The sequence below is a fragment of the Anguilla rostrata genome, chromosome 5, assembly GCF_018555375.3.
Source record: "Anguilla rostrata isolate EN2019 chromosome 5, ASM1855537v3, whole genome shotgun sequence".
Taxonomy (NCBI): domain Eukaryota; kingdom Metazoa; phylum Chordata; class Actinopteri; order Anguilliformes; family Anguillidae; genus Anguilla; species Anguilla rostrata.
Window position 1 is genome coordinate 4,169,182 of NC_057937.1, and position 25,912 is coordinate 4,195,093.

At 47.3% G+C, this 25,912-nt stretch overlaps 1 protein-coding gene and 2 non-coding genes across 4 annotated transcripts; 1 reads left to right on the plus strand and 2 right to left on the minus strand.

Moving 5' to 3' along the window:
* Positions 1 to 1,362: 1,362 nt before the first annotated feature.
* LOC135254468 (E3 ubiquitin-protein ligase DTX4-like) lies at positions 1,363 to 25,130 on the minus strand. 2 transcript variants are annotated; one of them, XM_064334642.1, is made up of 9 exons: positions 24,868 to 25,130; positions 18,868 to 19,082; positions 11,313 to 12,360; positions 6,983 to 7,044; positions 6,328 to 6,489; positions 6,050 to 6,111; positions 5,506 to 5,826; positions 5,034 to 5,123; positions 1,363 to 3,854 (listed from the first exon to the last, which is right to left on the minus strand). In XM_064334642.1, the coding sequence occupies exons 2-9, from the start codon at positions 19,073 to 19,075 to the stop codon at positions 3,624 to 3,626; spliced, it is 2,184 nt and encodes a 727-aa protein (XP_064190712.1). In that variant the 5' UTR covers positions 19,076 to 19,082; positions 24,868 to 25,130; the 3' UTR covers positions 1,363 to 3,623. The 2 variants fall into 2 exon arrangements, with proteins under 2 accessions (XP_064190712.1, XP_064190711.1); XM_064334641.1 differs by lacking the exon at positions 24,868 to 25,130 and adding an exon at positions 20,486 to 20,918.
* On the plus strand, positions 22,947 to 23,019 carry trnak-uuu (transfer RNA lysine (anticodon UUU)). The gene has a single exon. It is a non-coding gene; the product is annotated as a tRNA-Lys (tRNA).
* On the minus strand, positions 23,644 to 23,716 carry trnak-cuu (transfer RNA lysine (anticodon CUU)). Its single transcript has one exon. It is a non-coding gene; the product is annotated as a tRNA-Lys (tRNA).
* Positions 25,131 to 25,912: the final 782 nt, after the last annotated feature.

Consider the following 25,912-nt stretch of genomic DNA (forward strand, 5'->3'; position numbering starts at 1 on the left):
AGGTAGCAGATTTCGACGCTTGTGCGTCAGCCACTAATCGCGGTAATGAGAAATTTTAGGACAGCGCTTCCAATATTGTTTGGGTCGAAAGCAGCGATAGATTTGCTTGCAGTCACAACTGCACAGAATGCAAATGTCAAATGTAAAAAGTCAGACATTCTTCGCGGTAAGAAGACGTTACACCACAACGTTACCTGATATTAAAGTGGCAATGCAGACACGAAAACTATGAAATGATACCATCAGTGGTTTTCACCCACACGTCCGCACTTAACTTTGAATGGGGGTACACGATGATGGTATTCAATAAAAATGAAGGCCCTATTTTTTGCTGTTTCTCCTGTGACAGGCAACAGCACAAAAAAATGTCCGCGTTTCAGAAACTTAACCAACACCCCTTATAGGTTTGCTTGTTTTATGCCATCGCAATGCGAGCGCAACCGTGACACAAACGTGACGTACGATGAAAAACGGTCTATTGTCTCAGTCCGCCTACTTATTTTACATAACAATGTAACCAACCAGACAAGGAAATGAACTTTCCTGGCAAGCATTTGTTCCAGTTGCAGCGATCTCGTCATTGGCAGATAAGATCTCACCGAAAAAAACTCATCATTGGCAGATAAGATCTCACCGCAGAAGCCGAAAAGTTTTGACTTTAAGCAAAACGCATCATACTTAAGCCTATAATCGCACGCCGGCATTAAAAGGCTTAGGCTACCTTTTGAAGCCGATAACGTTTTAAATATTTATTTGTAAACGTATTGTAGCGTTCCTCTTACATTTAAAGTCACAAAGAAACCTTTTCGCGAACAAACTCTGTTGAGCTGCCCATCTGTGTAATCATAGACTGTCGTTTACATCCCACCGGTTGATGCCCAACATTTTTTTATTTAGATCATTCGGGCGAATTTTTTTTAGGATAACGGCTTGGGAACTGGACTTGTGACCTACAGGTAGTCCTTTCAATGTCCAGACAGGTCACTGTCGTTGTACCCTCAAACAAGATTCATAAGCTGAATTTGCTTTTGCATAAACCCAGCTGTATAAAATGGATTCTGTAAAACAGTGCAAAAGTAGTACAAGTCTTAAGATGTGTGTGTGTGCTAAATGGCTGTCGTGCAACAACACGAAATATATATATATATATATATATATATATATATATATATATATATATATATATATATTATACACACATGTAGTTAGATAGTATATATAGGGGGTATTTAATGTAACACAGGTACCTGACAGTCGTGTGTATGTGGAAAGCTGTGGAATTTTAATTGAGACACAGTTGCTGCTGACAGTTGTTAGCCAATAAAAAAGGTTAACACAACTGAAAGCGAACATACCCAAAGCTTGATCATAATTAATCAATTTATTATCATTCATTATTTCAGAAATGCTTCATGTACAATTCATTTTTGTCTTTTTTTATTAATTTTTTTTTTTTTCTAAATGTACATTTACCCCAAAGTTTCCCTTTCAGCCCTCACACCAGCAAAAAATAAAAAAATAATAAAAATTTTTAAAAGATTTGAAACAAATTTTGTACATTTGCTACTGTCTTACAAACATTACTTCAACAGACATGAAAAAACGTTTGGCCACTGTTTTTGTTAACCATTACCTAAAGATGTAGGAAAGATTATTTTTCTTGGTGGAAGAGGACTTACAGATCGACGTGTAGACCTTACACTCCATTACAAGTCTACCTGTAACTCCTCTCTCTCTCTCTCTCTCCCTCACACACTCTCTCTCACACACACAAGTGCTGTACACATTACAAAAATCAAAAACAGTCCCCGTCATCTCAGGTCTTCACCTGAGATGAAATTAAGACAAAATTACTATGTACAAAATTATACAGAGCTAGAGCTACTTGTACTGTGCGATTAAAACAATTATTTAAAAAAAGAACAAAAACAATACTAGTTAGGACAGCAAAATAAATGCTTTTTTTTCTAAAGAAATGTAGGTTTGTTTTTTTCAAAGGGGGAAGATGCAGAGATTACAGCTTGGCTTACTTGCATACCTCTGAAACAGTTTTCATGTAACACATATACACACACTTAGCAACCACAAATGTATACATGTACACGTGTGCGCGCACACACACACACATACACACAAGAGATACATTGTTAACAGTAAATCTTCATAAACAGGTCATTCATCGACCTAACATGCAGACTGGACAGATGCGCAGAAATGAAACAGAGGACCAGGTTAGGGCACATGATTTAAATCTAGAAACCTTAGAAAGCCACTATTATTATAATTACTATTATTATTATGCCAAAACTGTCAGCTCACATCTCCGACAACCTGTCCAATCTAAGTCTGCCGTGCACACCTCTATTCTTCTGAGCTCCGTTTCAATCCGCAATAAACACCCTGAGATCAGGGTGGATCGCTCAAACAACTGCCCAGAAATGAATTGAAGTGACCTATATACAGTACAGGTAAACGTCAGCAGCACACAGACAAAACACAAAACCATTACTGAGACACCCATACAGATGTTCTCTCACCAGGCCTTTTCTGCTGAGTCACTTTATTTAAAAATAAAAAATAAAAAATAAAAAAATGAAAATAAAAAAAGGATTTCTGGTTCCACATGCTGGGACGGTATTATGAAACCCCCAAGATTCCAACTAGACACGTTAAAGAGGCTGGCTGACATTTGCCAAGCGGTTCACTCTAAACCGCACACTAATGGGGGGTCCACTTACGGACTTCGCTGTGCGTGTGCACACGCACATTCGCACGCACACACAGTCACAAATGTACTAGAGGGAGTGAAGTCATTTCAAGATAACGCTTAAAAGATGAAATACGGCTCAGCCGAACAATTCATAATTAAGTTGCGGTACATTTCCTTTTCTTTCTTTTTTTTTTTGGAATCGCAATGGTCAAGTCTGATCGTTGGCTGGAATGTAGTTTCCAAGGGAACCCGCTCGGCACACGCTGAGACATTCCTGCGCTTGTGCTATGTCACTGCAGTTAAAAGCAAGAGGTTTTGGTCATTTTAACCGTTGCCACAGTGTCTCTATCTCTCCGTCTCTGGCTCGGTGGCAGCTGTGCCATGAAGCTAAATCTCTCTTCTCCAATTCATAATTCACTCCTCTCTCTTCTCTGTTCATTTTCAGAATTTCTTCCTCCCCATCAACTTTCTCTCCCTCTGTCCCTCCTCTCTCTCCTCTCCATCCCTTTCCACTCCACTCTCTCCCCATCTCTCTCCTTTCCATTCCTTTACACTTTCGCCTCTCCAACTCTTTACACTCTACTCTCTCCTCATCTCTGCCTCATCCCTCCTTCTCTCTTTGTCTCTCATAAGCACCGTCTGATGTTAATTTCAACAATTAAAAGACACGTCCTTCTACTTTACTACCTACCTACACTGCCTCCTGTTTAACTCAGTTTATTTGCAGGTAATATACCTCAGTGTTTAGTCTCCTGTGTTCACTTGATTTTTATGCGTTAAAAAAAAAAACTGAACACACACCCTCAGGTGTAAAAGCAGTAACAGCTCCCTCTGCACACGGTCACTTCCTCTATGTGCTGTCAATCACTCAGTAGCCCCTCCCCCCCCCCATTCCCCCCTCCCCTCCGGCCCCTCAGTCATGCTGCAGGCTCTCGTCCTCCGTGATCCCCTGGATCCGAAGCTCCTCCAGCACGTTGTCAAGGTGACCGGGGTCGGGGTAACCGTGTCCCGTCAGGTTGGAGCCGAACTCGGTCTTGTGGTGGACCTCGTTCCAGATGACCGTGTCCGACTCGCCCGTGGTGCTGGACGTCCCGACTGAGAAGACCAGCCGCCGGTCCCAGGCCACCAGGAGCAGCCGCAGCACCTGGAAAGGGGTTCCCCACGTTTTTACACAGCGTACCCGCCTGTACCCCTGCCCAAGACCTCGCACCTGTTTCGAGTTTAACAGCACTACCACCCAGACTCAATATAGTGCAGGCATTCATATCTACTGTCTCAAGGTAATGCAGGGGTTCACCTGAAATGCACCCGCACCTTACATCGACCTCAGTCTGCCTAATTCAGCCCGCAGGTCACCGCATGTGTCTGCTGTGCCAGCGAACACTCACACTTCAATAACAACATAAATCAAACCTCCATAACTAAAACCACTTCCCGTTCCTCCACAGGCAAAGCCGGTTTTTCCGCTTCGAGGTGGGAACGCGATTCCACTCGGTCAATTTTACCAGCAGCACAGCGAAGCCCAGCGGAGTGTGTGAAATTATGTAAAGGAAAAGTCGGGAGATTTATAAACTCCGAGATAAAGATAAGAGATATTAAAAAGCTGCACTGACACGCCAACTCAACTCAACTGACAGGGACAAGCACCTACACGTGTACTTACTAGCGATAATGAAATTGCTAATATCAGGACACGGTTGCTGGGAGAAAGAATGTCAGTGTGTCCTTACTTAGAGCTATAACAAAGGATTAGGGTGACAGTTGTCGAAAAATGCAGAAGCTTTGTATTATAATCTGCTAAAACATTTTAATAACACCTACATTATACAAGCATGAATAGCAAAATGATATTGCACTTTGCACATTCATAAGTACATGTACAAAACCTCACATAAGCAAGCACACACAAACTTGACACGCACCAGCACACACACACACACACATTCACACACACACACACACACGCAAACACACACACATGCACATACACATGCACATACACGCACACACACACACGCACACGTACACACAGACTCTCTCAGTACCTTGCGTCCCTTCTCACTGTCTGGGAGATAAACACACACACACACACACACACACACACACACACTCACACACATGCACACACACACACACACGCCCACAAACACTCACGCACATGCACACACACACACACTCAGTACCTTGTGTCCCTTCTCACTGTCTGGGAGATAAACACACACACACACACACACACACACACACACACTCACGCACATGCACACACACACACACACGCCCACAAACACTCACGCACGCTAACACACACACACACACTCAGTACCTTGCGTCCCTTCTCACTGTCTGGGAGATAGCAGTGGCGAGGAAAGCCTCTGGCTGTGAAGGGCTTGCCAGGGTTGGGGTGCTCAGGGCCCTGAGAGAGAGGGAGGGAGAGAGAGAGGGAGCAGGAAAGAGGGAGAGAGGGAGAGAAAAAATTAATTGACTCCTGTTTTCTCCACAGCACTATGACCACTTGTTGTGAGATGTGACTTCCACACACACTCCCACTGTCAGGCCCGTGTGCGTGTACGTGCGTGTGTGAGAGCATTAATGTGTGTTTGTATGGGTGTGTGTGTGTGTGTGCGTGTGTGTGTGTATGCATGTGTGAGCAGTACCTGGATGCTGGATGTTGTAGATGTATGAGTATTAGGCAGAGCAGTACCTGGATGCTGGATGTTGTAGATGTATGAGTGTTAGGTCGAGCAGTGCCTGGATGCTGGATGTTGTAGATGTATGAGTATTAGGCTGAGCAGTACCTGGATGCCAGGTGGGATGTTGTAAATGATGCGGATGGTTTTACAGTCAGGGTGCCCGGGGAGGGAGTGGGGGATGACGTGGTACTCCATCTTGCCAGGGGGCTGGTTGCCAGTCTTGACGCCGTAGATGGTCTTGCAGGTGGGGCACTGCAGGCTGCCATCCTTGTTGCCGTTGTTGTACATGGCGACCAGGCACTGCAGGTGGTACTGGTGCCCGCACATGGACAAGCGGCCCACCGACTCCACGCGAGAAACGCTGCCCACCCCGGGACCCTTATACCCAGACGGGCCCCCTAGTGGCTCCATGCAGATAGTACAGTCCTGAGAGAGGGAGGGGGAGGGAGAGGGAGAGAGAGAGGGAGAGAGGAAGGGAGGGAGGGAGAGAGAGATATCAATATGTATTATTATAAATCAGTAATAATAAATAATAAAAAAGTAACAAGGACCATGATACTCTTGAGAACATTGAACATGTGTAACAGATTACTTCAAAATAATCTAAAGTGCAGAAGTGGGGATGGGTGGGCGATGTAGCCTGACTGACCTCCTCGGGGGGGTTCCGAACTTTCTGCAGGTACTTCTTCACCACCTCCTCTGGAGTTTTACCTGGGGTGGAGAGAGTGGTCACACCTGTGCATATGTACGGTCAGACAGGTAAATGCGTACATGTGCAGCACGTATGAAAATATGCATGTATGTTCAACTTAGTGTGTTATATGCGCACAGTGTATGCACAGATGTATGTGAGTATGCGCAGGTGTAAGTGAGTATGCGCAGATATACGCGAATATGTGCAACTCATGCACAGGTGCGCAGGCACACCTTTGCGGGCCTGCTTCTTGCTGGTCTTGCGGCAGCAGTGGCTCAGCCCGGGGATGGGCTTGATGTCGCTCTTGCTGACGGGGGGCGGGTGCAGGACCAGCTTGGGGGGGCGGGTCAGGCACACAGGCAGAGCCGCAGCACTCATCAGAATGCCAGTGATACCTGCAGGGAAAGGAGGTGACAAATATGCATACGGTTCACAAAAGAAAAAAAAGCACATGTTGGCAGACTGCCAGCAAAACAAGGACAAATGATGTGGACTGATGTGAGCAACCGTTCAGCTACTTGAGTGCTTATAGCACCCCCTAGTGGAGAATCATCAGCCTGCTAAACATGAGTGGGTGGGAGTGTCAGCGAGTGAGTCACAAACCAGTCCATCAGGTGCTTTGCATCCAGAAATCTAATTTTACCAATATCCAGAAAACAAAATTCCTCCGTCATGTGACCGCACATTTTGGTTACTCGCATACTTTCAAACATGTACTTGAAGAAGGAATGTTTCCGTGTCTGCGAAGACCAACCAGTACGTCTGTCTGCCACTGTAGATGTCAGCGTCTGGGTCACCCAGCGGGCGTGTGCGTGTGAGGGTTGCGTATGTCGTGGGTGTGTGTGTGCGTACATGCATGCGTAGGTTTGCATCCGTTTCCTCTCTTACCTGCCAACGCTGGATGGACAGGGCTGGAGCCGTTAAGGTTCTTCACCGGTACAGTGGGAACCCTGAAGCACACACAGATACCGCACGGTCAACTCCCAACACACACCCACACATCGTAGACCACCCCCAAAAAGCCAATTAACGGGTTCAGTAATTTAATGAATTATTTATGTGTTTAATAATAATGTTTTTGGAAAAACGTGTGATATTCCTTTGGGTAAGACTGCATAGTCATGGAAATAAAACTAGACTTTCTGACTGCAGCGAACATATGTTAATTGAGGAGGTGAGCGAACCAGCTGCATGAGCACCAGCTGAATGTCAACTGTGGGAAAGTTTAGTCTGATCCCCGCTAGTCCATTAGCATTAACACCCAGCCCATCTGTCCCACTGACACACACACACGAACACACACACGTACACAGGCACACACACGCCCACACACACACACGTACACACACATGCACACACACACACACGCCCACACACACACACACACACACATGCACACACACACACACGGACACACACACAGACACACACACGTACACAGGCACACACACGCACACACACACACACCTATACACAGGCACACATGCACACATTTATACACACACACACACGTAAGCCCATGTACACACACACAGACACACACACACACCCATACAGAGGAGATCAAAGGGAGGAAGGGTGAAATAAAGGGAACTGGGAACAAAACCAAGAACCGTCAAAACAGTCAAAACCAAACCCTCTGCTGAAGCTATTATCCGTGTGAACTTTCTGAATGAACTCTTGTTTAACAAATCGAAAACCAAATTCATAACTGATCCAACGGGTCTTCTTGGGGTGTTGATGGCATGCGTAGTGAATGTCAGTTCATGACTCACTACATAAAAAACGGCTCCTCAGGTCTGAGGACAGAGGAGAAGACAGGGTGGGTCTCACACGTACACACACACGCACGCAAACACTCACACACGCACTCAAACGCTCTCACGCACACACACACACACACACACACACACACGGAAACACTCACACGCACACACAAACACACACACGCAAACACACACACACACACACACACACGAACACGCAAACACTCACACACATGCACGGAAACACACACATGCATGCAAACACTCACACATAGACGCAAACACACACACGCAAGCACGCACACACGCACGCAAACACTCAAACACACATGCACTCAAACACACACGCATGCAGACACAGAGCAGAGCCTGGAATTCAGCATCACGGTACAGAACGTACGTCACAAAAACCGAAAAAGAAAATGGCGGGTCCCCTGGTTCCGCTGAGTGCTTCACAGCGACAGGGAACGAGTGAGAAAGTGCGCAAAAGCTCAGCTGCCGTGACTCGCTGTGACTCTGTGACTCTCTGTGACTCTGTGACTCGCTGTGACTCTGTAACTCTCTGTGACTCGCTGTGACTCTGTGACCCTCTGTGACTCTCTGTGACTCTCTGTGACTCTCTGTGATTCTCTGTGACTCTGTGACTCTGTGACTCTCTGTGACTCTATGACTCTCGTCTTTACGGTGACAAACCCGAAGTGCAAACAACAGGGGATTCACTCCCACCTGCGCAATGCATTCTGGGGAATATTACTGCGGAGCCACAGAGAGGGGTGGAGTCTTGACCCAGTGACCTCGCCACCCCTCCTCCACGCCCACTCCGTCTCTCCCTCCATTCCTCCGTCCAGGTCTCGTTCCTCCGCTCCCTAATCCCTCTGTTCTACCAGATGGTCATCAGTTACAGACCTGCCAGCTGCCGGCCGCTGAAATTCATCTGTACACAATTCACGCTGTGTCCGTCTGCTCCATTAAACGGCTGTAATATTCAGCACAATTATTCCTCATTGATGGTACACCAACGCTGTGAGGCTACGCAACGCGCTTTGTTCTCCAGTTCATCCCAATCTTTTCTAATTAACCTCCCCGGTTTTCCCTCTTAATAGTATAACTAGAGCTATTCTCCTGGGCTTTCAACGGCAAGTTGAAGACAAAAAAAATATACGTATTTATTTAAATTTAAACTTTCATTTAAAACTTATTAACCAGTGACCGCTGACATCAATCAGCGTTGGAAAACACCATAGTTAGAAGTGAATAAGGTGTCCAGGGACCTGAACTGTGGGGTCTAAGCATACAGTTCATTTGATCTAAGGAACAAAGACTGGAATGCCTTTGGCTTTCTATGAATCGCTGAATCTAGTTATGAGATCAGAGCACCCTCTGGTGGCAAGAAAAAGGTATGGCAGTCACACCTGTTCAGGTACCTTCAGGTTAAGTGTTTTTAAGTGTGGTTTCCTGAACTTGTACTCGAGCTACACAGTTTCATTTCCTTCGCATGTTCTAGCATACCTTTCTCTCGTCTGAGGGAGCTCCCCTCCATCATTCTTTCTCTTCACAAGAAAAACATTCCTTCAACCCATCTTGAGTTTCACAATGATTCCTCTTTCTGTACTTCATCATTTTTTCTGAAAACCACCAGAACAGCTTTTAAAGGCTTTCACAAGTCTGTCTCAGTCTGATCGTTTGAGATGGACAGCACATTCAGAATACTGACATACTGATATGATCTCTTTCTCTCTCTCTCTCTTTCTCTCAATGTGCTTTATTCGTAAGACAAAACACTACATTTTGTATTGCCAAAGCATACAGTCCTGAACAAAGCATACACCTACCACCGAACAATACATATACATCAAAGACTAGAAACAATTGAACAGTAACCACATGAAAACAAAAACTTTCCCCTCTCTCCCTCCTTCCCTCACTCTCTCCCTCTACCTCTCCCTCCCTTTCTCCAAGCCAGAGCCTGCTCTGACACACACACCCTGCCCCCCCCCCTTTTTTCAGTGCCTTCACCCCAAAATCTCCAAACCTGGAGCCCCCGGGCCCATGTCCCCACTCAACACGCTCACCCAACCCCTGAACAAACACCTCAGGACAGAGGGACAGATTCTTACAATTGTAACAGCACTCCCCCCCCCCCACCCCCTTCCCCTGGGGGGGGGAGGGGGGGCCACATTGTGCCGCAACAAAGGTTGCCATGGAGACGCGGCCAGCGCACACAATGTGAGCAGAGGGTCCCCAGGACTGCTGAGCCTGGGAACAGGGCAGAGGTTTGGCGGAAGGGGGGGATCTGCTGACCCCTGGTGACCCCCCCCCCCCCATCCGACATATCAGGCTCTTTCTCCTCCCATTCCATCTCTCGCTCCATCTCTCCCTCCCACCCTCTGCCCAGGCTACGTTCCTCCACTCCACAACCCTCTGTTCCGTACACAGATGGTCATCAGTCAGAGTCCTACCCCCCCCCCCGCAACTGATTTACCGCAGACTTTAAACCCCCCACACTCCGCCCAACACGCTATCCGTCTACCCCCTACAACACCACCACCCGCACCCCCAACACCCCTCTCAGCAGCCACATCAGACAAAGCACTACTCGCTGATCTAACCCAGAGAAAGCACTCTACTAAACCAGAGAAAGGGTTCTCCACTAAACTAAACCAGAGAAAGCACTCTTCACTTAATTCACCTGAAAATGCATCCAGTAGATCAGGAGACTCACTGAACTCTACCCTACCGATTTAACACCGCAGTTTCCCAGGTATAATGAGCGACGCAGAGTGTAGAGTTCATCTGAGTGTAAAGGGGGACGTCCCATTGTCGTATGTAGACAGAACCTGACCCTGAGCTCAGGGTACCTGCGGTTTTTGTCTGAGCTCATTCAGGCAAAGTAGTCAAAAATCTGAGCAGGCCTTAAGCTCAAATGACATCACGCGGCGTGTCATGCCCTGTCCTCTATCTGGAGTGACGGCGAAGACTCATCGCTCCAGTCCGTCCAGTTTGAGCAAAGAACCAACGGTAAATTGCGTAAGACTTTCTGTTATTCACCGCGCAATCTTTTGTGTGTTTGTGTGTGCGTGCGTGCGCGCGCGCGTGTGCATTTGCATGCTTGCATACATCTACTAGTATTTTCGACATGTACTTTATGTTTTTACCTCCAGAAGTTTGACAGTTGTACCTTTCAAACAAAATCCACAAAAACACAACAGTGAATTGCAGTTTAGCACTACACTGACATAAGCATGCACTACACTGAGTTAAGTATGCGCTACACTCAGATAAGAATGCACAGATCAGCCCCTAACTGCACTACTACTTTGCACCTAGGACCGTGTACTGCTCCTAGCTTTGCACTAATACTTCAGGAGAACGGCTGCGTCTGATTGGTCAGCCTTTGGTCACGCGCTCTCTCAGGTGGGAACAGGTGTGTCGGCGTGGACAGGCGAGCTCACCCGGAGGCGATGAGTGCCCGCGACTGCGCCATGGCGATGCGGTGGAGGGCGGGCCGGCTGAGACCCGCCAGGCTGGCGCGCGGCGGGATGGGGGCGGCGCAACCGGCCGACGAGGCGGAGGCGGTGGAGCGAGGGGCCGGGGCGGTGGGGGTGGTGGGCGAGGAGGTCGCCGTGGTGATGAGCGTGGCGGTGGGCACCAGCGGGGCGGAGCTGGTGGTGGTGCTGATGGAGGAGAAGCTGGAGCTGAGCGCGGAGGAGGCGGGCGGCGGCGGCGGGGGGGGCGGGACGGAGGGCAGCGGCGGGGGAGGGGGCCGCGTGGAGGACAGGGAGAGGGCGGCGGCCGCCGGGCCCAGGAGGGAGAGCGAGTGGGTGAAACTGGGCCGGGTCTTGCGGAGCGAGTGGGACCTGGAGAGGGAGGGGGGGTGGGGGAGGGTGTGGGAGTAGGAGTTCGGCGGGCTGGAGGCCGAGCGGGGCGCCCGGGCGGGCTTGGGGCTGGGCGGTTTGGCCTGGGGGGGCCTGCGGCCCAGCGTGTGGGCCATGGCGCCGGTCTTCACGCTCAGGACCAGCATGCACTGCGGGCAGGCGCAGGCCTGCAGGGGCGGGGTCAGGGACGACGCGGAGAGGGCGCCGCCGGGGTACAGCGCCCCGCCCATCCCGCCGGAGCTCGTCCCGGACACGCCCACCCCCAGCAGCCCGCCCGTGGAGCCCCCCCCCGCCGCCGCCGCCGCCGCCGCCCCCCAGGCGTGGGACCTGGGCAGGGCCCCGGACACCAGCGGGTAGGCCAGGTCCGAGCGGCGCTGCACCCGCCGCCGCCGCTGCGTCTGCCCGTTGACCTGCGTCATGCTCTGGAAGTCGATGAGGTAGCGGAAGCCCAGCGGCGACAGGTCCACCCAGGGCTGCTGCCGGTCCCGCGCCGCCTGGATGGCCACGCCCACCTCCATGTCGTAGGCCGTCCAGGAGCCCGCGTCGTTCTCCCACTCCCACAGCCAGCCCTGCCCCGGGGCCGAGGTGGGGTCGTAGAAGCTCCGCCGCACCGGCCGGAGGGTGCCTGCAGGGGGCAGCAGAGCGAGCGTGTTACACCACGAACAAGGACTACAACTATAGATTAAAGGCAACTGGAAACCACAGAGCCATAACACCGCAGTAAGCGAGAGACAGGGTTCGAACAGTAGATTAAAGGTAACTGGATACTACAGCACCACAACACTACAGAAAGTAAGAGAGAGTTGGAACAGCGGATTAAAGGGAACTGGACACTACAGTACCATAACACTGCAGTAAGTCGCAGACAGTTAGAACAGAGGATTAAAGGTAGCCGGATACTGCAGTGCCATGAGACCGCAGTGAGAGAGGGTTAGGTTAGGTTAGTACGGGCACAGAGGGTAACGGAAAGAAACAAGGCGCTTTAAGGAGCTACACTTCAGCACTCTGCAGGTCCTTGGACACGGCAGCAGGGGGATCACCAAGCACTCAATCCCCTTAAAGTGAGCTAAGCCCCCCCCCCCCCACGGATTTCCCAACGCTGAATTTCACTAACACCTGCCGTAACAAACGGCCCAGGACGGGGCTGTCCAATGCTTATCCGAAAAGGGCCAACGTGGGTGTAGGTTTCGGTTTTGGCCCAGCACTATGACGCCTGATTCAGCTAATCCTTTCCTAATCGCAGCCTTCAGACAAGGGCTTGATAAGTAGGACTAGGTTTCACAGTGCTGGGCCAAAAACAAAAAACCTGCACCCACACTGGCCCTTTTCGGATAAGACTGGACACCCCTGCCCTGTAACAACAGCTGGCTCGCTCTCGTGTTACTACAATAATAAACCCTGTCCGTGACAAGGACACGTCTACATTCATGAATTTTAAGAGTGGTAGAGCAATCTAATAAACTGAAATCATAATAAAATAATCGAACTTTTTTTTTTCTCTCTCCAGGCAGTAACTGCGCTGTCTATGGGTCATGATTTCACATAATTCCTTTTCACCAAAACAGCATTTGGCAAAGGCGAAAGTGAAAATCCGGGCCAGGCGGAGGTGGGTCACAGTCCAGCCAATAGGACCAAGGCGTGCTGTGCTGTGCTGTAACCAGGGGCAACTGCTGTGCCTACCAACGCCAGGAAAAGTGCACTGTTTGTTTTCAAATGCAGGGTGTCACCTGCAGGGGGGGCGGGGGGGCAGGGGCTGCCAGCATACAATCAGAAACATCCTTCTGGTAATATAAAAAAAATAATAAAAAAAAAAACCCGAAAAAACACAGAAACAGCCGTTTTCTATAAGCAGTAAGTTCTCTCACAGAACCAAGAGTAAGTGCAGATAAAGAATGAAGTAATACCCAAAAACCAGGCCCTCCCCCCCTTCATCAAATGGCCCATTTGTAAATGCGGGACAGGTCGGCATGGGTGCTACCCTTGCTGGCAATTTTAGAAATTTCCAAATTATGCGCTCCACAGGCACGTCCCGGTTCTACTTTCCAGGACACCCAGATGGGCCCTACCGCTGGGGAAGGGAAGCGGGTTCATTTGCATTCATCCCAGTTCAGCCAATCACTGCCATTACTGAACATTCTAATCATCATCGTCCCCGGGGGGGGGCTGTGCAGTGCTCCTCACCACAGGAGCCATTTCCTTTTTACCCCTGAGCAAGGGAGGGCGTTAAACAGCAGGTGTCTGTGAAGGTGCACGGTCTTGTGACTAAACCGTGGGTATCTCACAGGGACAGACGCAGACACGGGCTTTCACACCTCCCTGCCTGAGGGCGTTCACACCCCCCCAACCGAAAAAACACAGCTTATCGAATTACAAGCCTGAGGATTAATACTACTGTGTGTGAGCGTGTGTGTGAGAGTGTTTGTGTGTGTGTGTGTAAGAGAGAGTGTGTGCATGTGTGTTTTTGTGTGTGTGTGTGCGCGCACGCATATGTGTATGTATGTGTGCGAGTGTGTGCGTGAGCTGAAGGCAGACTCTTTGGGCAGGTGTAGCAGGTGTCTCCATCTGTTTCTTTTCCCTATTGTTTCCACTCTCTATAGCCTACTGACCCCCTGCCCCGCCCCCATGACTGTCAGCCTGAATGTCTTTATTTACCCCAGTGCATGGGAACGGAGTGTGTGTGTGTGTGGCTGGGGGGGGTTCATGCTGGGGGGTGGTGTGGGGGCAGGGGCCGGGAGAAATTTTAAGACAACGTTCTCTCAAGCGTGGTGCAGTGAGACCGGTTTTATGGGCTCAAATCTGTGCAGATTTACTGGTCTTCAAATGACCTGCTGAAGGCCCAACCCAAGAACAGCGCTATTTAACCCGAGTCCGGACAGCAGTCAATGAAGACCAGTGACTCTGTGTCCATTAGCACCACCCACCCCCAAATAAAAAAATCTAACATCCAAATCTCTCCTTCTCCTCAGGCTCTTCTGCTTCCCCAGTCCTTTCCGCCCATTTAAATGATGACGGATGACCAAAAAATCCACCCCCCAGCCAGGGGGCCATCGGGACAGTGGTGTGGAGAGGGCAGTGGCAATACAGAAACTTTAAAATTGCAGTGAAGCACGACCGTAGAGGCTGGGGTGGGGGGGGTTATAAAATCTTCCCCTCTGCGTGGAAGGCAAGTGAGCACTACCATCCCGCTACTTGCTAGTTTTCTCTCTCTCTCTCTCTCTCCCCCTTTTCCTCTCTCGTGACTTTTCTCTCCTTTTGCTTCTCGCACCCCCTCCCTTTCTACATCAAGGAGAGGGGGCCCCACACATGTCTTCTCGTATACGTTGAGGGGGGGGGGGGGGCAGAATGGGGGCCATGGTCTCTTCTGATTATTACAACAAATTACAACACCTCTTCAGGGGCAGCCCGACTGCTGTAGAAACTGCTTGTAGAGGCTGTGCCGTAGAGCCTGTGCTTGGCTGCGCTAGTGGAAGCTGTGTTTGTAGAGGTGAGGCTGTGCTGCAGGGGCTGCAGTGTGGCACTCGGACCCGTTTAAAGCGGTCGCGGGTCGCGGGTCTCTGCTGCGGGCCGGCTTTCGGGCACCGAGCCTCCGAACCGGGACGGGACCAAACGGACCCCACCGGAAGCACGCGCAAAAAAGTAAGCCTCCCGCCGGCACAGGACCAGGAGACAGACACACGTACCCCGATCTGCTTTGCTACTACATGACACAAAAGTTTAATCAGTTTTCGCCCTTTTCTTTTCCCTTCTTCCCTGAATCTATCCTTCCACTACCCCCACTCCCTCCCCCACTCCCTCCCTCATGTGTTCTGGCTCCACTTGCCCCTCCCTGTCCAGGATTTCTCACAATAAAATTAAACTTGGTAAAGCTGTACCCTCTGTGCCTGGGCCGGGCCGGCTTTTCCGACGCTGTCATGGCAACCGAAAGACGCCTCTCTGCGTGCGCCGCCCCCACGCAGTGACCTCTGCCCTCTGACCCCGGCTCGGGGAGCAGCTGCGGGGCTGTTTGGGAATCTGTCAGAGGAGGGACGCGTCAGCTGCACGGCCACAGGTGACAGGCAGCGGTCTGTGGGCCGCCAGGGCGTCCAGAACCACCAGCAGGACCGCAGACCCCTGCCCAGCACTGACTGCTGCCAGGACTACAGACCACAGCCAAGATTACAGACCGCAGCCTAGACTACAGACCAGCACCAAGATTACAGACTGCTGCCAGGACTACAGACCGCAGCCAAGATTACAGACCGCAGCCTAGACTACAGACCACAGCCAAGATTACAAACCAGCACCACGGCAACTGACCAGCAGCCAAGATTACAGACCAGCAGCCAAGATTACAGACCGCAGCCAAGATTACAGACGAACACCAAGATTACAGACCACAGCCAAGATTACAGACCAGCGCCAAGATTACAGACCAGCACCAAGATTACAGACCACAGCCAAGATTACAGACCAGCACCAAGATTACAGACTACAGCCAAAATTACAGACTAGCACCCCAACAACAGACCAGCACCAAGATTACAGACCAGCACCATGACAACAGACCAGTATAAGACATTAAAAAATATCATAACCTAAATAAAGGGAGTGCTCTGACGTGAGGAAGGGAGTGTGCTAATACAATCAAGATGGAGCCTGAAGGGGTGGGTCTTCAGTCTTGGAAGATGGCCGATGACTCAGCTGTCCTGACCCGAGTTCTTTCCACCACAAGTGAGGCCAGTACAGACAGGCACCGTAACCGGGAGAAACCAACCACGCAGGGAGGGTGGAGCTAATCGCCTCAGGGTTGCTTCACCGAGATGTCTAGGGGGTCTAAGGTTTGAAAACCGATCGGAGGTACGGTTGGAGGCACGACCCATTCATTGGCCGGTACGCTGGCAACCAGTTTTTAAACTAGACGTGAGCTTTGACAGTTAACCAGCGAGCAGCCAGGGGAGTGGCTGAAGTAACCACATGTTTGGCAGAACTGAACAGTTCTTGCGTCCGTGCTCTGTACTGACACACATTATCATTTCCTTGTTGTTGCGGTGAAATATTGGAGTGTTTTGGCTATGAGGGCATGCAATTTGAACGGAATTACAATCACTTAATTGTATACCGCGAACCGGAACATGAACCAGTTTCTGTTCGCATGTCTACTCTTTTCTGGCTCTTTCTCCTTTCCCTTCTCACCGTGAAAGGACAAACACCTTTTTTCTTTTCCCCACTCACAACACCTACAGGCATAACTTCCACACCTTATCTTACACTTACCCTAAACACAGCCATTACATTACATTACAGGCATTTAGCAAACGCTCTTGTCCAGAGCGACTTACACAACTTTCTTTTTTTTTACATAGCATTTACAGTTGGATATATACTGAAGCAATGCAGGTTAAGTACCTTGCTCAAGGGTACAATGGCAGTCGAACCTGTGACCTTCTGGTTACAAGACCTGTACCACACCAATTATACTACACTGCCGCCCCATAGCCTTTCCCAATTCTTACTCATGATTCTCTGTTGACTTTTTTTTTTGCTAAACTTATTTGCAGCCAGAGCAAGAGGGAGACATTACAAATAACGGGCCCTGCTCTCTCTCTGGCTCCTGCTGGAGCACTACACACTTTAACTCTTAAACTCTCCTCTCCATACTGAACACAGACACACTACTACCTGTGTGTGTGTGTGTGTGTGTGTGTGTGTGTGTGTGTGTGTGTAAAAGAGAGAGAGAGAAACTGTGTGTATAATGCAAACGTGAGTTCCCTTGCAGTTGTGTGATGTTACAAAAACTTAACTCTGTTGCTGAATCAGCTTATTTCTCCCTTACCCCATTTGGCACCCCGCTCTCTCTCTCTCTCTCTCTCTCTCTGTCTCTAATTGCAACCAAATTATGTCCAAAACAACAGCTGCGCACAAAATTCTGCCAGTAACGGGAAAAGAGGGTCCTCTGTTGAAACGCAGCTGTTCTAGAACATCACCACTGACCTGCGGCTTGAACAAAGCGACGAACGCACGTAGCGAGAACCAAACTTCGACAGTCACTGTTTCCCCCAATCTTACAGCTAACGTCATTGCCTGCTTTCTAAAGTTCTCTTATGAGTCCATATAAGCACTCAAAAGACCAAGGTAGTGTGGTCTAAAAGAGAAGGCCTACTTGGGGCAAGCAAGAAAAGTGGCAGCTGCAAGTTTAAATGTAATAATAATACTAATAATAACTTTATTTATATAGCACCTTTCATACAGAGTATTTAGCTCAAAGTGCTTTGATAGATCAACAGTCACACCACAATATTACATTACAGGCATTTGGCAGACGCTCTTATCCAGAGCGACGTACAACAAAGTGTATAACCATAACCAGGAACAAGTATGACAAAAACCCTAGAGATAAGTACCGGTCCAAGTGCAGGGAACCGCATAGTTCAACTTGGACCCTGAAGGTTAAACTGATTAACACTAACACAACGAGAACGGCAACAACGCAGTCTATGGACAAAATACAAGCAGTAGTTAAGACAGTTAATGCACCTAAGTCACCTACGAAACAGCTGCCTAGTTACAACCCTAAGCTCACAGTCATTTACAGGGGGGTAGGGAGGGATGGGGAGAGGTGCAGCCTGAAGAGGTGAGTCTTCAGTCGTCGCTTGAAATGGGTCAGTGTCTCAGCTGTTCTGACCTCCACGGGGAGGTCATTCCACCATCGTGGGGCCAGAACAGACAGGAGATGTGTTCTGGAAGTGTAGGTGCAAAGAGGGGGAGGTGCCAGGCGTCCTGAGGCAGCAGAACGGAGGGATCTGGCTGGCATGTAGGGTTTGAATATCTTGTGGAGGTATGCTGGGGCTGATCCCTTGACTGCCTGGTATGCTAGGACCAATGTTTTAAATTTGATGCGTGATATCAGAATAAAACCATATCACCAAATCACAATGAACCATATCACAACAATGAATAAAACAACAAAAAAAAAGTAAAATATAAAAAGACACAGACAGTCTGACCAGAAGACCGTTACCTTCACACAAGATTCAACCTCTATGGATTCCACCCGCTATTACTGCTACGAGATCACTACACCCATCATAACCCTGTCAGCAATATCACATCTTCGTCATCACATGCAAACGGCGATGAGCTATTTCCAGCTTACCGGTGTCTTGCCTGAACTGATGCATGGAGTGCAGGTCAATGATGTAAGGCGAGAGGCGGCTGTCGACTTGGCCCAAGACGACGCTGCCGCCGCGCGGGTCACTTCGAATCACCACTTCGATGTGGTGCGACACGACCGAGCTGTAGGGCCTCCAGCGCCCGTGCTCGTTCAGCCATTCCCACACGACCACGGCGGACGCCAGCAACATCGTATCGCTGGGGGGAGAAGACGGCACTGGTCATTCACAAGTCTGTCAGCGTTCAAGTATAGCCGCTCTTCAGTTGGGTGTTTTTTTTTTTTTAAACCCTTTTTCCATGGCCCTGTATAGCCTAAAGATTGATATTTACATAGCTCTTGGGAATAAATCTCTCCAGTTTAGCTAGTTCTTCCACTTCGGAAAGGGGAGGCCTGTAATTTGTTATATTCATTAAGTTAGGCTACATTAAATCAAAGCTACACAGTAAACATAAACAAGTTTGTTATTCACCACAACGCATTTAACACAAAGGCCAACGACATCGTGATTTTAATGAAAACGTCAATCATATATGAATTTGTTGGACAACTTAAGAATTAACAAATAATTTGGCAATATACTCAGAAACTGTTCCAAGTCATTCTTATGTGAAACTTACAATGCTATCTTATTTACTGTTATTCATTAGGCCATGCGGTTTTTATTTATTTATTGCAAATCGGATGCATGTAAATTTAAGAACGCGTAACCTCGTAGTGTAGGACAATCTGTGGGGTGTATAGTCCACACATAACAGTGTAACTCAACACCACAAGTACTGCGACTACCTGTGACTCATTCAAGTCGTCCACAAAAGAAAAACTGGTTGAGCCGGCCTGACGAAAGATACTCTACACATATTCATCCGAATAAATATTAAATATTTGGCGAACCACAGTGGTTGGGTGGCATTTCATATTTGCGAATCTAGCCGGTTATTTCTCGCAGGCAAACGAGACTTGCACCTTATCCCACTGTCTTGACCACCACTCACTTGGACGGTATCTGTATATGACATGCACTTGGGCCTAGCTCGGTTCTACAGTGTACGAATGTGTCTTTCAACTAAGTTGTTGTAATGGTGACACAATCATAACATGTAGCAATGATTTTTGCATAGATGGGCTATGTGCAGTACTTGTGATGCATAGCCTAGCCTACTACATAAACAATAGGACTAAGCATAGCCTTCCAGTTAACGCATGATGCAAAAGAAAAGAAGCAAGTAAGGTAGATATGCAACCAGAATCGAACTACGTCAGTAACTCTTATCTGAAGTCCTAGTTATATGTCGATATTATGTCAAAACCATAAATGAAGCGAACTAATAACACCCCGTTTATATCGGGAGGACAGAAGCGGACCAACCTCTGTACAAGAACGTGCGTTAGTGCTATTCGTTATGACTGGACGTATTCACGTAGCTATGCATTCAAATCCGTATTCTTGTCTTTTTCATTTATCAACGCTTGATCTCAAATTATTATGTTTTCAGTTAGATAGACCAGGCCTACCACGCATCGCTATCCGTAAAAATAATCGAATACACATGTAGCCTACTCGCCAGATGGTTGAATAGCCTACATAATTGAGCATAATCACCAGTTGCTTTTGGTCCTTGTTGTCAAAGCGGGTTTTCTGTCAATAAACGAAGCCAATCTTGTCAGTCTGTCTGGTTTTCAGTTTGTCCGTCCAGTCGCTCCATACGGAAGGATTGTAATACACTTTCACAATAACAAATACGAGGACAACTGAAATAAAACGCAGATATTATTTCTTTCCCAAGCACCAGCTGAACGTAACGGGATTTATGGGTCGTGTATTCCTGCGAAAATCTGACTCTTTTTCCCTATGCCTCCATTAAAATGGCACCGAGAGGCAATAAAAACGACCCATTTTTACGGTGCGGGGCTCGTCTGGTATCGTTTCTGTGTCTTATTTCACAATTTCATTATTCTGTATTCCTAAACCGGAATCCATTTCACCGCTCTCTCAGTTCTCCTAGCTAGCAGAGTCTGATGTTAAAAGTGAGAGTTATGGTAGGTCCGTGCCTTTGCGTTCGCTCGGCCCACTGTCACGCCCAAACCAGGCAAATTAGGATACAGCTAACCAATCACGCATAAGACACGCCCCTCTCTTCCACAAAGACCCCGCCTACTGCACATTAAAGATGAGGCGCATCTGGAAGTGTTGTTAATAGTAAATAGTACGAGTCGTTACAATCTACAGTATGCTACCTCGTTGATACAAGATATACACGATTAAGAATTAACTCTTTTAAGTCCAAGTCTCTCCTGTTTTACACGAACAGATTCGTGCCATTTCATATTCTAACTGTTTTGAGTTAACGCCTGTCTTAATTGCAGGGATATTACACTGATCAAGCTGATCAGTCAGCTCAATTCCCTCTCTTGGCTCCAGGAACGATCCGTTTTTGTTGCACGTAGAAATGTTGCAAGGCATCCCTCCAAAAGAACACAAATGGATCACATTCCACACAGAGGCAGTGGAGTGACCTGAGCCTGTGGTACGAATCACCTGCCTCAGCTTTGATCTATAACCAGTTATAACCAGTCCGCTTATAACCAGTGGAAGGTCAGGTTACTCTGTCTGGAATGTGGCCGCTAGGAAATTGGGTGTGGTATTTATTCACGAGAGCGCACCAGGTCCTGGCCATTGACCGGTACTACCTTACGATTACCCCTCAGGTGCACTGGGGGTGACCGACCTGTTATCCAGCACGATCGTAACTGCAAATCTATGCAGAAAATGAGGGCAATTCAGAGCTGAGGCAACAGGGCAAAGGCTCGAGATACAGTCCAAATGCAGAGACAGTGATTTTTATATTATTTTGTATTAAATCCATATTTTTGTAACAAGCATTACTGTATGTAACCTTTGGTTAAATAGTTCATCTTTTGATTCGATTGTAAACAATACTTTGCATTTATATTTTGGGCAATTTAATACGAACTGATCGTGCTATGTTTTTTGTGTTGTTATATATTTATTCCATTATGTTTGGAAAAAACTGTTAGATGCATTTTAATGTATGAAATGTGCTATGTAGCCTAAATTAGGATATTATTATTCGTTTGCTCTCCAGTTGGGTTGTTATAACTGTTTATCATACAGTGAGTTGGCTTCCAGCCGACCTTAGAATTTATTATAAAGGCAATAGTGCGATGTAAGGGAAGAAGTTTAGGGAGTGCGCGAACTCATCCGTTTAACTGTCGGTCCGTGAACTCGAGCAGCGATTGGTTTTTGGCTTTATCTTGGTAGCGATACTTGCCCTGATTCGTCACTAAATTCTTGGTAGCGATACGGCCGCTGCTAGGCCAAATCATTCCAATTTTTCGATATATGAGCTCTGATTTGGCCATACCAAGCAATTCTAGGTAAATACAAAATATTTAACTTGATTCGAACACACTCACACAGTCTAGATTGGGGTAAATAATATTCAACTAGGTTCTTCACTGTCGTCGTTATCATCGGAACCTGCCGCGACGCGTTTAAAACTGAGAAATTGACCTTAGAGACGCAAAGATGTGATTGGTAAGAAATGGACGGACGGAACGAGTCCTGATTGGTAAGAAATTAACCGCAGAGATGGTAAGATTGGGTTGGTAAGAAATGGCCGTGGTACAGCACGTGATTTGAAAGAAATGGAAGCAAAAATGAAACTCGAATTGCGTGATTGGCTGGGTTGCAACTCCGTGAGCATTAGTGAAGAAATCGTAAATGACGAACCTGGAGCATTACATTACATTACATTCATTTGGCAGACGCTTTTATCCAAAGCGACGTACAAGAAGTGCATTTTCATGATCGTAGACAACTGCTGAACACGGGTTCAGTAAGGTACAAGCTTACTCTCTCAGGAAATAGAAAGCTAAATGACATTCCAAACGGACCAGAAAGCTGTGTCCGGCAGATAATGTCGATCAAGTCTATTTTAGCGAACCAGCCACTTTTAATATGTCATGATCACTTTTCCAGCGTATTCGCGGTCAGATCTGTACAAATGATTATGTGCGTCCTCACAACATACCTTCGCAGAGCCCGGATAGCTCAGTCGGTAGAGCATCAGACTTTTAATCTGAGGGTCCAGGGTTCAAGTCCCTGTTCGGGCGTACGCTTTTTTCCCCTTTCTCCACTAATGCCGAGTTCACACAACACTATTTTTACCCCGATTTTCCTGCACGACTTTCCTAAGATCACTCCACTGACTACGGCTTGCTGCCAGGATCAGATTCAAAGTCCTGACCATCGCCTACACTGCAGCCAACAGGACATCCCCTGCCTATGTACAGGACATGATTCAATCCTACACGCCAGCTCAACCACTCCACTCCACTGCAGCAGGGCAACTCGCACCCCCTGTCATCCGGGTGAATGATTCTTGCTTGTTCCGACCACGGAGCTTCTCCACCCGAGCTCCGCAGTGGTGGAACGAACTCCCTGTTCCTCTACGGACCACTCAGTCATTGTCCATCTTCCACCGTGGTCTGAAGACGCATCTCTTCAGACATCACATGGAATAACTATCACCACTCTGCAGGGCACTCCCAATCTAAAATCAGACGTATTACATATTCTTCCACTTAGTTCCTGTAGCACTTTCTTGTTACACATGTACCTCCTGTACCACTCTCGTATTACATGTACCTCCACCCAGCACTTATATTACGCTCGCATCATTATCTTGGGTTTTAGTAAGCTGGCAGACTTTATTTTAGGCTACATGTAAAAGTGATCGCCCAACGTGGGGCTCGAACCCACGACCCTGAGATTAAGAGTCTCATGCTCTACCGACTGAGCTAGCCGGGCACCTTGACATCCTTAAGAAATAAAGCAAAGAAAAATGTTCCTTCATTAAAACACATTGTACGAATGACTCTTTCTGTCTTGGACCATAACAGTGAGCATTTAAAAGCAAAATACTTACACTCTACCGTTAAAAATGTCATTTTATGTGTTCCCCATTTCGCGTTTTAGTTTACCAACGCTCTGAAGGGTTCTGGTGCACGTGCCACTTAAAGTACATCGTGTAACATTATTTTGTATACACTGCCATCGTCTGGCAAAATATAATATTACTCTACAAAGGTCCAGCAGAAATTACATACCAGAAGGTGTCGCTGTCGGCACACTAATCTCATAAATAATAGCATTTGAAGAAAAACACGTTTTCAACGTACAAAAATGCCTGGATAGCCTACTCACCCGTACAAAGCACTGTCTATAAATCATTAATTCAAACTTGCGTAATCTAGGCCTGCCATTAAAAATATTGATCATCAAAATTTGGCTAAGTTACAAGAAACAATCTTGGCTATCTTAGTTCACAAAAATTAAACAAGCTGTATTGCACAGCAGTGCTACCCAATGTTTCCTAAATTATTTCAAGAAGCTTGGCCCTGTGTTTTCTTTTTTATTTTACCATGAGGTTAACGAGTTATAGTTAACATAGTTAACGAGACTACCTTCATTTATTTGTCTGTACGCTTTTGATGATTTAGATCGCTGCTTGTATATAGTTGTTGCGGCAGCTCGGCGGAACAAGCCCCTGGTTGGGCGAAGCCAGTAATAGCAGTCCAAGGTTTTAGGGCCTACATGTAGTCATGTAGGTGTCGGAGTCATGAACAGGGTTTGGTACCCAATCCTTGCAGCAGACAATGGTTCCCATACGACTGGTAATGATATCTACCGGACCAAATCGTAACGCAGATTTCGGGAGTTAATTTCGGTGTCATTTATAGCCAACTAACGTTATACACTCCCTATGTTGACTCGTCAGCCATCTTGCCAACGCAAAACTTGGTCAAAATATCGAAAGCGGGATTGTCTAGTGTGTGGCTGTATTTTACCCATGACGATTCAAACAATGGGACGTGCTTTTGCAATAAAAAATAAAAATAAATATACGTTATTTAATGTCCTCCTTTGCTCGTTGTTTTAAACAAGGTAGAATAGCCTACCGTTTCAGTTTTGAAGCGTTGTGTCAGCAATGGTACAGTCAAAATGTGAACAATATCCATCCCTAGTCCCGAACGATATGACGTGGGGTTTGCATGTGAAATGACAGCCCAGAGAATGGTCTTCAGAAATATAAATGAGCTTCTAAAAAATATTATGCAGCTGTAAAAGCAAAGGTTTTTTGGCAATTATTAATTAGCAAGTAAGCTAGCTAGCTTCGACACAAAACAAAGATGGCGGCCGCAAAGTTTCTAAAAACGTGTGCACTACAGTATGTCCATTTTGCGTGTATAGGCCTATCCGATGTTGTTATTGGCTGATGTAGCTAAATGTCCAATGGGGAGAATCGTCGATTGTGGAACTGGATTATTTGTGATGATGTAATCGACAAGAAAAATAAGAACAAGCTATACAAGAATTAGAAGGAAAAAACTTGGACTATGGGGCTTCATTGTGTGGAAGTGTGAAGTTGTTTGTGAATTATGTGTGTTTACGACTCCTTAAGTACATTAACTTCTGTACCATCTGACCTCACGTAGAGTGTGTGGTCATTGTGATTGTTTCTGTAGGAAAACCCAGAAAAAATACCAAACTCTCGGTGCTGTATAGGTATGGGGCATACTGCCCCACACATAACTTGGCAGGATGTCATACCTGCCATCCCAATAAAACAGCACACATGCGCCACCAGTTATACCCTTAATGATTAATTACAACAGCTTGTCAGCAAATGTCAATATGCTCAGTAGTGAAATGAGTTGTAAAAAGTGAACTGTCAACAAAAGATAAAATGTAAGCACCAAAGGAGATCTTGAAAAATTATTGGAGTAATAATAATGCAATGATATCCGACTGTTTGATTAATTCAGAAACTTGTCAATAGAACAGGACAATCAACTAGCATTTCACAATTATGAATATTAACAGCAAAAACTTACATTTTAAGGAGGCTAGAGGTGTTGACTGAATGCAGTCATATTTTAATCGGGCTGGTGTAAGTTCAATATAATAATATTCCATAAAGAAAGGTCAAGTCAGAAATAACCT

Coding starts and splice junctions, on each gene's coding strand:
- LOC135254468 (XM_064334642.1), bottom strand. CDS start 19,075: ATGTTGCTGGCGTCCGCCGTGGTCGTGTGGGAATGGCTGAACGAGCAC. Junction 12,361..18,867: donor TCAGTTCAGGCAAGACACCG/GTAAGCTGGAAA, acceptor TGCCCCCTGCAG/GCACCCTCCGGCCGGTGCGG. Junction 6,112..6,327: donor CAAGAAGCAGGCCCGCAAAG/GTGTGCCTGCGC, acceptor TCTCCACCCCAG/GTAAAACTCCAGAGGAGGTG.